Raw genomic sequence first — 17,875 nt, 5'->3', positions numbered from 1 at the left:
CTTTCTTTTGATATTTAAGATGCTTTTGGGCCTTCAGCTGGCAATTTTATTTCATTTCTAATTTGAAGCTTGAAATCTTGCATGCGTATTACTTATGTTGAACTATGTTTGTTTTACTTGGAACTTGGTTCTTATAATTACTATTGAATATTTTGGTATTTTAAATTCTAATATGACTATTGATGTGTTTTTATATCAATTACCCACCAAATAGGCATTGTACACAATTTTAATAATTGTGTGCCTCACCTTCGTGAGGCGCGCCCCTCGGCTCCAAGTACGCTCTGCGCCTCGGTGCACCTTGTGCCTTTGACTACTATGCCGGGGAATTACACCTATGGCCAAGAGAAAGCACTATGCTGGAAAATTGCAAGCAAAGACCTTCTAACCCGTAACTGAACTTCCAAGCATATAATTTGCGAATTAGGCTCACTAAGGGACTCTTAAAATAACCAGTGAAAATGACTTAAAACAAAAAGAGCACCTTTGCCTTCGAAAGTTGAAAAACTATCTCTGCCTCAAAGATTTGCTGCTCTACAAACAGCCCCACTAAAATTAAGATACTAGTACTGCCCTTAAACTTGCTTTTCCTTAATGCAAAATTGCCTGCACCAAGTACACAAAATTCCTAGCTCCTCCTTCGAATGATTCTAGTAAAAGAAAAAAAAACAATCCACCAACCAATATCCTTCCACAGACCAATTCCATGAGGTTTCTAGCTGTCTTTTGTCGTGCACCAATTGTAGCTTTCACCGTATTTTGAGCAGATAATTTTTATATTACCTGTGGAGTTCAAACTTGAACTCTATTTATGTGCGCTTCATTATTTCTATCTCATTGGCCCATATTTATTTGATCTATTTCTTATTTCTTCAGCATCAATTTGTCCTCCATTAATTATCCTCACCAACATATATTTTCCACAACCAATTCCCAAGCCTGATTCATAGTTTAAATGCCCAGAACTCCTAAAGCCACTTTCTTGTTTGGCATCTCCATCAAGCCCCATATGAGCAGATTTGGTTTGGGAACATCCTCACTACCTGCCCAAAGAATCTTTTGGATATTCTAGCCTATTAGCAATCGAACTTAGATGGGAAAAAACAGACATGAAGTAAACAAGTGAATTGTTAAAATTGCTTCAAGCAATGTCATCCCTCATCCATAGGGGGCATTTGGTTTGTGGAATCTTTAATGCAGTGCCCATGGCCCCTCTCATTCCCGCGTTTGTTTGGATATCGGAATATGACGCGCAGGCATCTTAATATTCCTGGGAATGAAAGTTTAGCACAAAACATGGGCCTCCCATCACCACCTTCTCCTATGGGTAAGTTTCATGGAATATCATTCCAGGAATCTTACTTTTGGGATCAAATTACCGTTCTTATTTTGGCCATCTGGACATCAATGCCCATGTGATATAATATTATTCCATGCTATTATTATATTTGAAATAATAAATTTTTAATAAAAATTTATCTATTGTTATTGTATTACTATTAGGGTTAATTTCATTCTGCCCCCTGAAGTTTAGTCATTTTCAATGTCCACCATAAGGTTTCAAATTAAGCAATATCAACCCCAATTTTAAATTAATTGCCAGATTCCCCCTCCCCCCACTGTCCAAATTAGTGTTATTTAATTGTTTAAATGATTTCTTTTCAATTTTTTTTCCATAAGTTTGGGATTATTTTCAATGTCCCACTGGAGTTATATTTGATCAGGTTGTATGCATTTTCAGTCTAACCTAAACCCAACTCAATTTTAGGCCGGTTCATTTATTTTAGATTGGCTCAACTTTAATAACACTGGTATTTAAAACATTTTTCTCTAGTATAAGCTGCAGGGACAGTAAAAATGATCCTTGAGTAAAATTTTGCGACAAATTAAATCATTTAGTCATTAAAGTTAATTCCAATTTGGATGGTGGTGGATGGGGGTTGGGGGACATTGAAAATGACCTTAAACTTTAGGTGGGGAAAATTGAAACTAACCCTTATTATTATGTTATAAGAATATCTGTAATGGTCAAAATTTGGAGACCATATTGCCCCCAGTTATTTTGGTTAATTGGATTATTAAGCGTTGAATTTTTTAAATTAGGATTGTTGAAAGTTTTAGGACATGGATTTAAGTATGTGCAATCCTTAGTAGGTTCTTGTGTTGGAAATTTAATTATCTTTCATTTATTGTTTATACAGAGGTCTAGGGTATAATGGTCATCTTCTTTCTTGCTAAGATTCCCATATTGAACCAAATACTGACATAGGCATCCTGTATACATTCCTGGGAATCTTAAGCACGGACCAAACAAAAATGCTCCCATGAGACCAGGCATCCCATTCCCAGGAATTAGATTCCAAGAAATGTCATTCCGTGGGAATGTTTTTTGATGCCACATTGCCACGGACCAAATGCCCTATTAGAGAGAAGAAGATCCTTCCAGCTGTCTATCTAACCTTGTTTCAAACCTATATCTTTTCACTGTGAATCTAGCCCCCAACATGAGACCCAAATATTGGAAAGGTAGAGAATCCAGTCCGCATCCCAAAATCTTGTAAGGCTCTGCACCTACTGACATTTCCTGCTGGAACAATGTATCTATTTCCTAAATTCATTGACAGAGCTAAGACAACTTAAAAGGCTAGAAGAATACACCACGGATTGAAAATATACTCCTCTGTATCACATAAGTTGATAGTGCCGTCACCAAAAAGAGTATGAGAAATCCTAAAGCTCTTGTCCTCTAACCTCCTGAGGCCTGACCTTAAAACTGCGAAAGAGTCCACTGGCTTGAACTCCTAGTCACATAATCTACAGCATCCCAGCCCACTTCAAAAAATCCCTCATTTTAGTTATGTGCTTTCCCCACAATTTCATCCCTACCATCCACATGTCCACTGTCCTGCATGTTCTTGACATCTCTTCTCCTGACATTTCTCTTTATGGATGAGGTTGAGAGCTTGATACAGAATAGTTGGGGTTTAAATGGAAAGAGAAACAGAGAGAGAGAGAGAGAGAGAGAGAGAGAGAGAGAGAGAGAGAGAGAGAGAGAGAGAAGAAAAGGGAGTTTGGAAGAAGAAGGAAGGAGGAGAAGAAAACAGGGAAAAGAAGAAGCTGAGGAAGAGGAAAAAAAGATTCAAGGTGTAAACACACCTAACTTTTCAATCTCAAATTCATAAAAACTATCTGTACATGATTTCAACACTCTTAACTTATAGGAAAGACTAAAATATATGAACATTGCAAATGAAATCCTAAAAGGCTCCTTCATTAGCAAACAAAACCCACATACACATAAGTCTAACTAAACACATCAGAGTTTAGGGCTGAACAATCTTTTGGCCCTATTTTATGAAATTGGCTCCAAAATGGGTCAAAATGATTCATCTAATAACCTGTTTCCCGTCCTAAGTAAGTTCCCCCTGCCAAAAAAGAACTCTATTCCATTTAATTGTGGGAAGCTTCAAGGAGTCCATTACCATGAAAGGAAATATATTGCTACATAAGAAAGAAACTTGCAGTGCGCTTTAACTATGTTAGCAGAAGAGCTTAACATGGCATCAACTTAAACTCTTGTTATAGAGTATAAGTTGGTATGTGAATTTTTAAGGCATCATGCTTAAGCCTTGTTATCAAACAATTGTGGACATGCTAAAAGAATGTGGCAATCTTCAGAGGAAGGATGTTACACTGCACTGTCACCATAATTGATCCACTCTGGATGTTAAGCAAGCAACAATCATGGGCCTTCAAGTTGGTATTCTTAAGGAATCTTGTATGGATTAGGATGTGACTCAACTCAACCTTCAAATTCAAATTACCTACAACTTTTTATTTGCACAACTACCAAAATCTATAACCAAAGTACAAAAATGCTTGTGACAAATCACCTGAGCTTGAAAAATGTTAGTTTGTTTCCAATCTTCATTTCCTTCAATCTCATCATCTTCATCCAAGTCACTTGAGGCTCTTGTCCCAGCTTAAATTACTTGCTTGGCGTCATCCTCTATTCCTGCTTGGTTCACTTTGTCTCATCCATGCTTTATACTCGCAATATCTTCTTCCTTTAAGGATCTCCAATTATAAGCCAACAAATTTGAGTAGTTTCCTTTAATTTGGATTCATCGAAAGATAACTTCAGAGTTCATTCATGTCATACCATTGAAAATAATGCTCCAATGAGTATGTCTAACCATCAAATCCTTGAGAGGATGATCACCATTGAAATCTGAAACTCCTAATTTAATTCCCCTATTCAAATGATAGGGTGGGGGATAGAGGTTTAGTGAAAGGTCTAGGAGTGGGTAGGGAGGAGATCATGGTGTCACACTTTCAGTTTGTGTATGATACTATCTTTTTCCTAGAGGATCATAAGCTTTCTTTCCTAAATATATGGGGGCTTCTTCAAATTTTGAAAGGGTCTCTGTGCTTAAGATTGGGAAAGAGTGGTATGACAACTATTAATGTGCCTGCAGAGAGTGTTAGGGAATTAACCTTGGATGTTGGGTGCACTGAGTTGGGGTGGCCGGTGTCCTTTCTAGGGGGGGGGTAATCCTAGATAAGTTAGTTTTTGGGATTTGGTGGTGGAGAGAGTGTCCAAGCATTTAGATGGGTGGAAGGGAGCCCTTTTTTCGTTGGGAGGGAGGATTACTCTAATTCAAGCTTGTCTTTCTAGTATTCCATTTTATTTTCTTCTATTTTTAAAATTTCAATAGGCGAATTGAGAGAATTATGGGAGATTTTCTTTGGTCAGGGGTAGGGGGTTTTAAGGATCATTTGGTGAGTTGGGAGGTGGTTTGTAGGACTAATAGGGAGGGTGGTTTGGGTCTTGGGAATTTGGTGTCTAAGAACATGACTCTTTTGGCTAAATGGCTTTGGCAGTTCGTGCTAGAGGTTTCTTCCTTGTGGTGTAAAGTTATCAAAAGTAAATTTGGAGTTGATGGGAATGGGCGGGATACTAATTCGGATTCTAGATGTTCTTCAGAAAGCCCGTGGAAAGTTATTTCCCAGACTTACCCTCTTTTTATTCCCCATACCAAATTTGTTTTGGGCAAGGGTTGTAATATTCATTTTTGGAAAGACCTTTGGATGGGGAATGTTGTTTTGTCACCCATTTTCCTTGCCTATTTAATTTGAGCTCGGGGCAAAATGATCCCATTTCTTTTTTCAATGTAGATCCAGGCTGTAACGACCTGCTACTTACTAAACATTTTTTTTTTGTAAATATCATCTATCTGAAATAGAACTGAAAATAATTCAGGCTCAAAAGAGCACTGAAGAAACTCTGTCTGTCATACATAACTAAGCAGTGGTGTACAAAGTTGGGAACTACTATATACAATACCATAAAACTATAAAGCTTTGAAATATAATTACAACACAAAATACCCAGTGACAACATAAAAAACAATCTACCCCAAATCACTGGCATAAAAAATACACCTACCCTTCCAACTATGGCAGCTCAAGGCAATCTCTACCCATGAGCCTGATCTGCTCGCCTAACAGGATCCCCTAAAAAATAATAAGTCACTGGGATGAGACAACGCTTAGTAAGTGGAAACATGCTATTACTAGTATGTGGCGGTTGAGTTAATCATTTAAAATACCGTAATAATACTGTAATATGAGAAAACTGATAAACTGTACAAAATATATATCTTTCATGTAATCCTTAGAATATAACTGTGTATTTGAGTTTGCTATCTGAAGGTACTGCTAATATAATAGCATAAACTGGTGCTGTGTGATATGTCTGTACATAGGAATTTCTGCTATACCGTGGGATCTGTATATCATGATATATCCCCTCATGATAGGGTTGTGCGGCCCGTAGGCTTGACTTACTTTGGTCGGCCTTCCATGTAAGTCAATCTCTATCATCTGCCAATCTGTATCGATCTATGTAGATCTTAGCCCACTGCAATCACTCCGGGCCATCTCAAACCTCTGTCATCGTCTAACCGGCTACCTTAACTCAGCATGCTGAGGAGACTGCAAATCTCTCCTAGCACGGTTAGACGGAATCCACCTACTATCTGAGTCATGTGGTTGCACGTCTCTGAAACTAGCAACGGTACCGTGCTCTGCTGTATTTATCGGTCTGTAATTTCCACAGGGATCTGATATCATGTAATACTGTATACATATGTAAATATATAATCATGTTGCTGCTTTTAACATGATTTCAAAACAACCATAACACTATAATTCTGAGCTGTATTATCTGAGATATCTAATTGAAATATATATATATTATCTGTTTGTAAATCTATGCTTTCTATCTGTACTATTTGTAATATTTGCATATAATATCTGTATACTTTGTATATAATATCTGTATACTTTGAATAATCTACTATAACATCTTGATGCTATAACTGCATAATCTGTCTGAGTGTTTTGGTTTAGAAATCATGTTTTTTCTGAAAAATACTGTAAGTCTCATTCATTGCTAATAATCTGAAATATCTGAATATCTGTAATACTGTAAAATCTATATATTGTACTGTAATAAACTCATGCCACACATTTGAGTAAACACAATCTCATGCTTAATCTCTGTAATTCTGCTATAAAGATAATATTCATAATTCTCTGGAAAAATAATCTGATTTGCATGCTTGTAAATACACATTCATAATATTCTGTATACATATTAAAACTGCTAGCATAGCATATTTCCCTTACCTTAAATCTTAAAAACTCCTATTAAATTCTGGCCCTATAGCCATAGGTTCTCCACTCAACACCCTGAAAACAACATCCCCCAGAACAAAACATCAGTATTTTCCCGCATACAACATTTCCTGTAACTGCAGGGAAAACATATTCTAAATAAACACCTGACCTTGAGTTTGTGATGAATTTCAAATCAACTTTTCCCATGATCAGCTCTGGCAGACTTGCAGAGAACTTCGTCAGGAGCGTCGTGGTGACCTCAGATCTTCAATTTGGCGAGAAATGGGGCCAGGATCGAAGAGAGAAGGGGAGGGGTGCGTTTTAGAGAGAGAGAGAGAGGGGTTTATTGCGCCAATAATCTGCCAAAAATCCGAGTTTCAGCTATTTATAGGTCGGGATTCGTCGACAAGGCACGTCACCTCTTCGACGTGTCCTGTAGAAAGTTCGTCGACGAACCTACACCCTTGTCAACGAGTTTCAGTCTGCTTTAAACCCTATTTGGTATCTTCTCGTCGACGAAACTGGACTTCGTCGATGAGATTCTAAAGAGCCCTTGTCGACGAAACCCCTGTGTTCGTCGACGAGTCCTGTGAATCTTTCAGTGAGTTCTTGGTTGGTACCAATTTCTCCTTTCCACTCTACAAAGTTATTTGGAAGGTCAAAATCCCCCACTATAACCAAAGCATTTCTTTGGTTGGTTGTGCTTTACAGGATAAATACTAATGACTTGCTGCAGATGAGGAGAATTTTAAAGGCTCTCTCTCCTGATATATTTATGCTTTGTTTTGATTGTTCAGAATCTGTTTCACATCTCACATCTTTTCTTGCATTGTGATTTTGCATGGAAGGTTTGAAACAAGCTATTCAATTATTTTGGAGAAAGCTGGGTTTGTCCTAGAACAGTGGAGGAGTTCTTGGCAACAGTTTTGTGGGGTTTGGTAGGAAGAAGGAAGGAATTGCATTATGGAATTGTGCTTTATTTGCAGTGTTCTGGGGGTTGTGGAAGGAACGTAACTTGCGTATATTTTTAGGGGAAGAAGTTACCACATTGGATGGTGTGGGAAAAGGTTCCTTTTATGGCTTCTTTATGGTGTGTGGGCAATGGGAATTTCAAGGGGATGTGTATTTCAGATGTTCAGCATGATTGGCTGTCTCTTCTTAGGGTGTGCTGATTTTCTTTTGCTGTCTTTTACATTTTGTGTTTTTCTTTTTTGTTTTTTTTTTCCTGGGGATTCCCAGATTTCGTTTAGGCGCCTTATTGTAAATTCTTTCTCTATCTAATGAGTTTCTTTTTCTATCAAAAAAATGTGTGGGGAACAATAGTAGCTGTGCCACTTCCTTGTTTGGTTGGAGAATGAATTGGCCTCTTACCCCAAGGATGCAACTTCAGTTGTTAGCTTGTTCAAAATATTAGTGATGGTCTCCAAATCATTTTCTATGTTTTGTATCCTATTGGACAACAATTCCACCTTTTCCGACAATTCAACGTCAATCACCATGTTGTTGTTGTTGTTTTGTTTTTGTTTTTTTTCTTTTCGGTTTTGTTTTGTTTTTTTTTAAGATGGAAATAAGAAACTTGGAATTATGCAAGTTCACTAAATTTCCTAATCATTTAAACACCAATCGAAGTGGATGGGAGAATTTGTTACCTCACCAAAGCACAACTTTCAACTAATCATAGTTTATTCATGCAGTTTTCGCAAACTTGACTTCCATTTTCTCCTGATCTATCTTCATATTCACTTTTAATATTTAATAGCTTGCAGAAATTCAACAAATTCTTGTAAATAACCACAAAAGGCAGCAATAAAATCTGATTCTTGATGCTGGCAGCAACAATACTCCGAAATGTGGATTGAACATGAACAGTCAAATTTCTACTGAACAACTTCAAATATCATGCAGAAACTAAAAAATTTGTGGCTAGAACACTGCTCTCGGAATCCTGGAAGACATGTGCAGAATGTGCAGAGCAAAGGTAAAGGATCACGATTCTAGTGATGGTAGTGGTGTGATGGGAAAAGTCTGGCACGTGTGGGAAATCAAAGGGATGGCAGCTGGAAAAAAATCAGATGGCATGTGGCACCACCCATGTAATCAGAGGGCAAGGAAAATTTTGGTGAGCGGGTGTTGTTGAGGAGTTTCTATTTCTATTGGTGGTGGCAGTTGTGGTGTTCAAAAACAGGGACAGCAGCTGTAATTCTAGCCGGAAGTTGATGAACAGTCTCAGCAGTTTCTGAGAGTGAACTGGTGCTCTGATAAAAAAGATTCAAAGTTAATGAAGTGACTGGTTTGTTCTGGTTACGGCTATCTGTTCTGTGACAACAATGGTAGCAGTGATGGACAATGATGGTGTAGATGGAGTCAGATTGAAGGGGGCTTTGTTTGGGTTAACTGGTGAACCCTTAAAGACATTTGTTTATAAACCTCAAAAACAGATAAGCCTAACTAACAATTAAGCTAAACACATTTCGGTTTAGAACCCAATGATCCTCTGACTCAATTCTTTTTACTTGGTCCCTAAATTGGATTCGGAATGATCCATCCAATCATCTGCTTCCGAACCTATGTCAGGGCTCCTCTCTCCTCCTGCAGCCCCTCACATGCAGGGACCAAAGGATCAGATTCTGGTAAGAGTAGGACAAAGCAGCTCCACTGTCACCATCTCACTTCGACCTTACATAGTAGTTAAAAGTGTGCCTGAGGCACACCTAGGTGCGAGGTGCAGAGGGGCGAGGAGTCCAGCGCCTCATCCCAGGTGAGGCAAAGTGGCCTGCAAGAGGCGCGATGAGGCGCAGAGGGGCGCCAGGCGATGTGAGTCGCGCCTTGAACTTTTTGAACCTGTTAAATAAAGAAATAGCCGGAGCAGAACGAGCCCTAGGCCCTCATTTGACTCGAACCAACAGGAGCCAGCACAAAATCCTTCTTCTTTGACCCCTCGAAGCCCCACGACCCTTCGCGAGTTCGTCTGCGAGCGTTCGAACCAGCAGCGTGAGTTCGTCTTTGACATTTCAAACCAGCAGGATCCCTTGCGAGCTCGTCTTCGAGCCTTCAAACCACCAAGAGCCCTTCGCGAGCTCGTCTTCCAGCCTTCAAACCAGCAGAAGCTTCTCTTCCAGTCTTCGAACCAGCAGAAGCTTTGTGAGTTGACTGAGTTCGCCTTGAGCCTTCATAAGTCGTCAGTTCTTCTTCTTCTTCTTCTTCTTCTTCTGCCTGCTGCCTGCTGCCTGCTGCTGCTTCTTATAATATTATATGTTAACTATGTAGTTTAATGCAAGTTTATAACTAATATATACTACTCTTTTTTACTGAATTTAGCTACTGTTTTGTAATTTGTTTGGAAATGCAGTATACAAACTATACATTTTTCTGAAATATATTAATATATAACATTTTTTACCGAATTTAACTGCTGTTTTATTGTACTCTTTTCTTTTGATATTGAAGATGCTTTTGGGTCTTCAACCTAGCAATTTTATTTCATTTCAAATTTAAAGCCTGAAATCTTGCATGCCTGATTACTTATGTTGAACTATGTTTCACTTGGAATTTGGTACTCGGTTGTCATAATTACTATTGAATATTTTGGCATTTTAAATTTTTAATATTACTATTGATGTGTTTTCATATCAATTACCCACCAAATAGGCATTGTACACAATTTTGATAATTGTGCTCCTCACCTTCGTGAGGCGTGTGCCTTCGCCTCACGCCTCGGCTCCAAATACCCTCCGCGCCTCGGTGCACCTTGCGCCTTTGACTACCATGCAACCTTTTCCGAAATATGTTTCCATTCAAATTTAGTTTTCCAATGCAGCTATCAGAGCTCTAGTGGGGTCAGATATATTTATTGAGGTCCACAAAGCTTCCACACGGGCCCCCGACCTCTGTAAAAAACATTTTCTTCCCATACGTGAACGGGAAAAACCTAGAAAGCGAATCCAAAAATTAGAAGGCCTGAGCCCTCTTTGTACATAATGGCCACTTGATGTCACCAATCATCATATCCAGCCCCTTGAATATTCAATGTTTCTGAAGAACTCCCTTGGCATCACCCTTCCAACCGAACACAAAAAAGAAGAGAACCGTTCGCATTGTACTCATGCCCTCACTCAGATCTCCAGTTATATTCGGGCCACATTTGCATCTTGTTCCTTTTAGGCACAATCCCATTTTCTGTAAAACTAGCTACCTGCGGCTGCATCCAATTCCTGCCCAATCTGATCAGATGCCTCCACCTCAAATGAGATTCTCCTCAAGTTTTTGACTCATGAACAGAGACGCAGGAGTTTTCTTTAATCTAGGAAGGTCTTCTTTTCAATCCCTGCCACTTCTGGACAAGCCTTAGAAAAGAGTATTTAACTTCGATTGCTGCCACCTCTGGTCCCCTAATTCTTCAGGGTTCTCCCTCCCCTGTGAAACAACAATTCTAGGAAGGCTCCTTTCCCGTTTGAAAACACTTGGAGGGAGCATAGCGGTTCCCCCCTCTGGTGAAAATTTTTCTTTGCCAATCTGCACAACTAATCCATGAAGCATAGATAAATGCTATGCTTAAGTGATTGGTTCTCCAATTACCTGTACTTGTAGTCCACATCTCATCATTGATCAGATTTGCCTGATCTCAAAGGTCTTCAAGTCAAGTTGAAGAATGCTCGTCATGTGTGGGATCAAATTCATGAGCGAATCAAGAAAGACACTCAGATGATAAAGTTCTTGAAGTTTATTATTGACATTCAAATATTTATACATTTAATTCTTTAATTTTTGCCTTTGATATGCTAGCATGGAAGCATAATGTTGAATTGTTAGATTGTCTTATATGAGTACTGCGTATGTAGCGTTTGATTGTGTTGGCATTTCATTAGTTTTAGACTTAGGAAATAACTCACTTGTGTCTGTTTTGTTTCTTATATATTGTTAGCTTTATCGTGAATCCAAAAAGGGGGGGGGGGGTGAATTGGTGAAATTAATGCCCTAGGTATAACCTTATGGTCAATCTAATGCAGATAAGTTAAATCAATTTAAATATGCAGGGGATATTAAATTGCAGAATAAAATTAATTGAGCATGCACTAGAAAGCGGTAAATAAGAGATGACACCCAAAAATGTTATCGAGGTTTGGCAAACTGCCTACGTCCCCGCCTTGGCTAACAAGCACAAGGATTACCACTATAAGACTCACTTAAATGGGTGGAGCGGCACCTAATATACTAGGTCAATTAACGGGGTTGACCTCAACCAAAACAATCCTTTAGAGCTGGATTACCGCCCCCTCAGGCCAAGCCTGGAATACAACAGTATTTTCACAATATTACAAGGTACAATGATTATGCTTCTCAGTAAAGCAGATATGTACCAAACGTAATCAATCAAAAGCACATCAACGGTATAGAATATGTAAGCTCAGTGATGTGAATATTTGTGCAAACAACACTCAACAAGATATTATCACCTGAATGTTCAAGAGTGTTCTACACAAGCTATATCTTTGAAGTAAGTTATATTAAATCTCAATAACGAATCAAGGTTTCAAAGATGCAAATCAAATACTCAAACTAACTCAAAAGATTTCCTTCAATTAAATATGCACAAGAGTAGTTTGAAAATATTTTAGCTTGTAGGAAATATTTTTGCACAACAAAAACAAAGTTATATGACACTTGCAATAACAATGCAAATATCCTAAAACTTGTTAGTTTATCCCAACACAAAATTTATAATAGTGAAATTTGTGGGATAAACTTAACTAAAACTCTCCAAGAATAACTCAACCAATTAAACAAGAATAGTGGGAGTATTAGTAATATCTAGTAATCACAAGCACACTCAATAAGCTCTCACAATATTAGGATGTATCAAGGGAATGAATTTTGAGAGTATTTGGGCAATATGAGCTTTTGGAAGTAGAGAGGATTTTCACTTAATGATTTTTGGTAATCTTTTTTCAATCCACACAAATGAACTCATATTTATAGACCAAGGCAAAAATATAACCGTTTAGGACCTATAGGGTATTATTAGAAAAGGTTTAAAATGTTTTAGAAAAATGAACCCTGCTTTAAGCTTTTTAACCTCGGTAAAAACTTAAGTAACCCGAGAAGATTCGGGTGGCTGAACTTAAGTTCAGTCGCCCGAACAGATTCAGTTGAAAAATTTATTTTAAATGGTTTGGGTGCCCAAGTTTGGATTCGATTGGCTGAACAAAAGTCAGAAACATTAGTGCGCGGTTCAGGTGCCCGGTCATATGTTCGGTAGCCCAAACTTACCAATTCGGTCGCCCGAGGCCTGATTTGAACTAAGAGGTTCAGCAGTCTGAGTTGGTGAGAAGTCCCTTTCTAAGGGTTCGGTCGCCCGAGGGCGATGCGTTTATTCTTGGTTCGGTAGCCCAAACCCAAGTCAAACTGCTGACTTTCCAGCAATTCGGGTGCCCAATGAGTTTTGAACTCTTGGGATTCGGTCGCCCGACCTCACTCATTTTATGCTTATTATGTTCAATTCAATTCCTTTTTACACACTTGATTATGAATGATATTTGTGCATGAGTGTTGGGACCTAAGGTCTTACTAGGGTCTTACTGAGCTTACAGTATATCCTATATGCATGACATGCAGGTAATTATTACAGGCCTTATATCCTACTTACTATTACAGATCCATATTACATAAAATGAATTTACAACATGAAACTAATCTTCAGGATCTTCATGCTTTGCTTTCATGTGCCATTACTTGATTTGCTAAAATGAACTTGCATGCTTGAAAGCCATCAAATACCTGAGTATTTGTCATTATCAAAACCGGGTGTGACCAATAAGGTCAACATATATGGAAACGAAAGATGCAATCATTTTGTGTTTAAAGGAATAATAACTAACAAATTTGCATTAGTGTACTGACTTCTGCAGAATTGGTTAAGCTGCCCAAGCTAAGGTGGTTGTAATGTTTGTCTTGTAGGTGCCCTAAGTGCATGGAATTGAAGCTTCCTCGTGAAGGTGCTGCTTTCTGGTTTGTAGCAATTCCCTGCATTTTATTAATTTTATTTCCATTGAGGTAGCTAAATAATCCAAAGAACAATTGTGTAAGGTCTTTGAAAAATCAGATAAGAACAAATATGGTGCGGAAAACACTCACTTGAAATATTTCTGGTTTGTAGCCATTTCCTGCATTTTATTAATTTTATTTCCATTGAGGTAGCTAAATAATCCAAAGAACAATTTTGTAAGGTCTTTGAAAAATTAGATAAGAACAAATATGGTGCAGAAAACACTCACTTGAAATATTTTATATATATATATATATATATATATATATATATTTATATTTTATATTGGCGTGGAGCAATCCATCATGTATTAATGAAAATTCTGATTTCAAAATGAAGCTCATTGAAGTGGCAAACAGAAGATAGGGAGGCTTTTTGTTTATCACATGTTCTTGATTTTGATAATAATATGTACTCATGCATAGTTAACTATTTCAATTCTTCATCATTGTTACATGAGCATGAGCACTTCCATCAGGCACTACGGCCACCAGAACAAGGTTAGAAAATGGTTGGGATGGAAGATGGCATTGTATTTTTGATTTTGAATTTTACCGGATTCAAACCTGAATATAAAAAGATTCTCAGGGATGCACGAATGAAGTAGTACTTCTTTGTCTTAAGTTATCTTCCTTTAAATGCCTGTTTTTTTGGCTTTGTGTAAATATTTTTTCTGTATAGGAAACCGTTACTTGTTCTAGGTCATGAAGGCATGTGTTAATACAGTGGCCATAGGGACCATAATTGTCCTATAGGATATTATTTGTTTGTTGCAATTATCCAAAAAATTGGAAAATATGTAAGATTTTCAAACTGTCTCAATGGAATGCAAGGGTGCGTTTGGTTTGGTGGCTAAGGCTTATAGGACTAGACTATTTGGACTGGACTAGCTAAGATTTATTATCCTATACCATGTTTGAAATACACCCATTAAATAGGCTAATTATTAAAAAGGCGTTAAGTTCCACTAGGTGGGGTCAGCTAGTGAATCCTTTTTTGCCAATTTACATGATCATGGGCAACTCACTCTGTCAAATTCAGGGCTATTAAATCCTTACTATCTCATTCCAAGTTATTTAAGGTCCACCCTACCCTTTCTACTGCCCCTCATAGTAACTAGCTCATTCAACCGGAAAATACTCTTGCAATCAAAAAGTCTTATTCTATTAGAAAATAATTTTAATTTCTAATAGTACACCTCTTTCTGTTCTTGTGGAAATTCCTTCTCAACAGCCTGCAGGCAGCAATTTGGCCATGACATCCCCAGTTCTCCTCTGGTTTGCCACTTGGAATATCCTCCACTCCCTACTTGCCTCCACCACCCTTCCTATCACCTTCTCCTTGTCTGCCTTCCTGAAATCCATGGTCTGCACTCCTGGCACCACCTTGTGCAGGGTGATCACCAGTTGTTTGTCCTTCGACCTTATAGACTCCTGTAGGATGGTGTTGTTGGGTGCAGATGCAAGATCTTGCACTTTCTCCATCCCCATTATTTTGTTTGTCTGCCCCCATTTTTTTTTTTTTTGCAATTTGTGGTCGGATTTGAGCTTCCCCTAAAGAAACTTGGAGTTGGAGAAGAACAGATTGTAAGCATGTGAGCGGCGACATCCCTGGTGTATAGTGTGAGAGGGCCTTGTCAGCCTCGCTGATGGCGTCCTTCATGATGGTGGGGGAGGTGGATTGACTATGGGCAGATTTGGCACAAGTGATGTTGGAGCAGCCAAGGAGCCTTGTAGAGCAGTTTTTTTTTGGGTGGGGTTTGGGGGATGATGAGGGGGGGCATCCTCGTCCATTTGTTTGTTAGCTGGTCCTAGATGGCGGGGGAGGACTGGCCAGCCTTATCCCACATGAAAAGGCTAAGGCTCCATTCCTTGGTCAGTCCTATTTTTATTTGTTTGTTACGCCAAACATAGGCTAAGGATCCTTAGCCTACCATAGCCACTTAACCAAATGCACCCCAAAGGACTGACCTGCCCAATATTTTGGTTTTCCTATATATGGGAAACAACAGATTTTGAAACATCTCTCTTAGGAGTTGCACTACTGTTTCTTCTCATTAAATTTTTGCCCCACTAGAAAGGATTCTAAAATCAGTTAGTCTCCCAGTGAAGTTTCTAATAAGCTACTCAAGTAAGGAGCACCTAGTGAAGGTGGAAACTCCTAGGAAGTCTCAAAGCGCTGGCATATTAAGGGATCCAAAATGGCAATACCTGTTGTGAACAATGTAGGCAGGGAGTAAACTTTTAACATTATGATGAAATGGGAGAAAAAATGCTTTTGATGGAGATCACTTATCGATCATTGTCTATCCTCTTCCTACTTCCAAAAGAATAAAAGGTAAAAAAAATGGTATGATTGCCAAAAGATAGGGAACATATTAGAATTACCAATTGTCTCTATGGGATCTAAGGGTTGAAGAGCGGGAGACAACACCTTGAGGTTTGTAATCATGTATTTTTCTAGTACCAGCAAGGGCGGGTAAATATCTATCTACCCTCCCCACAGCTCTTGTTCCCCCTTTGTCTGGGTGAGGAGTTTAAAATCCTTGTGTAGTGAGTGAATTTCCTTTGGAAGGCAATAGGAAAGCACAACTCATAACCATTCCACCTATCAGAGCTTCCACTATTTATTAGGATAGCACTCTACTACAAAGGGTCCACAACTCAGAACAATTATGGGAACTTTTCAGAAAGTTCTTTGTCTAAAGACTGTTCTAACCACATGTAAGATATAACAAACAACATTTAACGTGTTTCCTACATGTACTGGCCGTAATAGCTAAACTTTTTGACATTTTAGCCAACCTGATGTTGTGATAAATAATATTGGTGAATGGCTCTCATGAATTCTATAGCTGTATCTTACATGCAAGCTATACAAATCATAAAGTGACTAAAATCCAAAATCCGACATGCTTAAGAAATAAATTAACTGTATTATCCAAAGATATGAATTCTTTGGTTGTCAACGTTATAAGTGTAAAGTAGCAGTGTTGTTGCATTATAAATGTTTTTGTGTCATTACTAATTCTATGTAAAAATGGTAGGTTGTTGCAGCATAGTTGACCAAATTAAAATCTTGTGTCCACATCTTTTTATCTTCTTCCTCTCTTCTCTTAGTAAAGCTCTTCTATGAAAATGTGGCTTTGCTTCAGTCAAATTACTATGGTGCATTTGATAGCCTTATTAAAATTGTAGCAGGCCATGATGTTTTACATAGAATTTGAAATGAATCAGTCTTTTAATATCTGCTAAATGAGCCTGATTCTTGTATTTCTCCCTTGATTGAGGGCTTTTCTTATGATTTCAATAACAATTTTTTTTTTTTTTTTTTTCCTGTCTGGTATGGTGTTATGAATTTGCTGATCCTTGTCTGGTTATTATATTGGACGCATTATGATTCCAACCCCCCTACCCCCCAAACAAGTAAAAAGAGAAATCTGTCATGACATATGCTCTTGAAATTAATATTAGTTAGGTTAGTTTATTTTATTTTTTTTGTTTGAGATTTTATTATTGAATTTTATGTTTCTATTGATAGCCTTATTAAAATTGTAGCAGGCCATCATGTTTTACATAGAATTTGAAATGAATCAATTGTTATATAGAATTTGAAATGAATCAATTGTCTTTTAATATCTGCTAAATGAGCCTGATTTTTGTATTTCTCCCTTGATTAAGGGTTTTTCTTATGATTTCAATAACAATTTTTTTTTTCTGTCTGGTATGGTGTTATGAATTTGCTGATCCTTGTCTGGTTATTATATTGGACGCATTATGATTCCAACCCCCTTCCCCCCCGAACAAGAAAAAAGAGAAATCTGTCATGACATTTGCTCTTGAAATTAATATTAGTTAGGTTATTTTATTTTATTTTTTTTGTTTGAGATTTTATTATTGAATTTTATGTTTCTATTGATTGAGTTTTTTTATCTCGCCAGCACACAAGATTGTTTCAAGGTATCTTGGAGTTCTCATAAATCAGTTCACTTGCAACCAAAGTTGTCATCACTTAGGTCAGATAATCTGGATGATCAAAACTCAGCTTTGCTTACTGGAGATTGGCTATATTGCTTGAAGAAAGGACAGGCTCGAACTTCAAAACTCCCCCATTTTGATTGGACAGGGTATTTTTTATTGAATTTTATTT

At 37.9% G+C, this 17,875-nt stretch overlaps 1 protein-coding gene across 2 annotated transcripts in view; it reads left to right on the top strand.

Moving 5' to 3' along the window:
- Positions 1-17,875, top strand: part of LOC131165884 (methionine aminopeptidase 1A) — an 80,710-nt gene that overhangs the window by 10,001 nt on the left and 52,834 nt on the right. For both annotated transcript variants that reach the window (XM_058124029.1, XM_058124028.1), the window contains exons 3-4: positions 13,639-13,689; positions 17,667-17,852. In XM_058124029.1, coding sequence (XP_057980012.1) covers positions 13,639-13,689; positions 17,667-17,852 — 237 coding nt within the window. The remainder of the gene's footprint in view (positions 1-13,638; positions 13,690-17,666; positions 17,853-17,875) is intronic.

Source organism: Malania oleifera, chromosome 10 (assembly GCF_029873635.1).
Source record: "Malania oleifera isolate guangnan ecotype guangnan chromosome 10, ASM2987363v1, whole genome shotgun sequence".
NCBI lineage: Eukaryota > Viridiplantae > Streptophyta > Magnoliopsida > Santalales > Ximeniaceae > Malania > Malania oleifera.
Note: the sequence above shows the minus strand (reverse complement) of the source record. Positions and strands in the feature narration are given on the sequence as shown.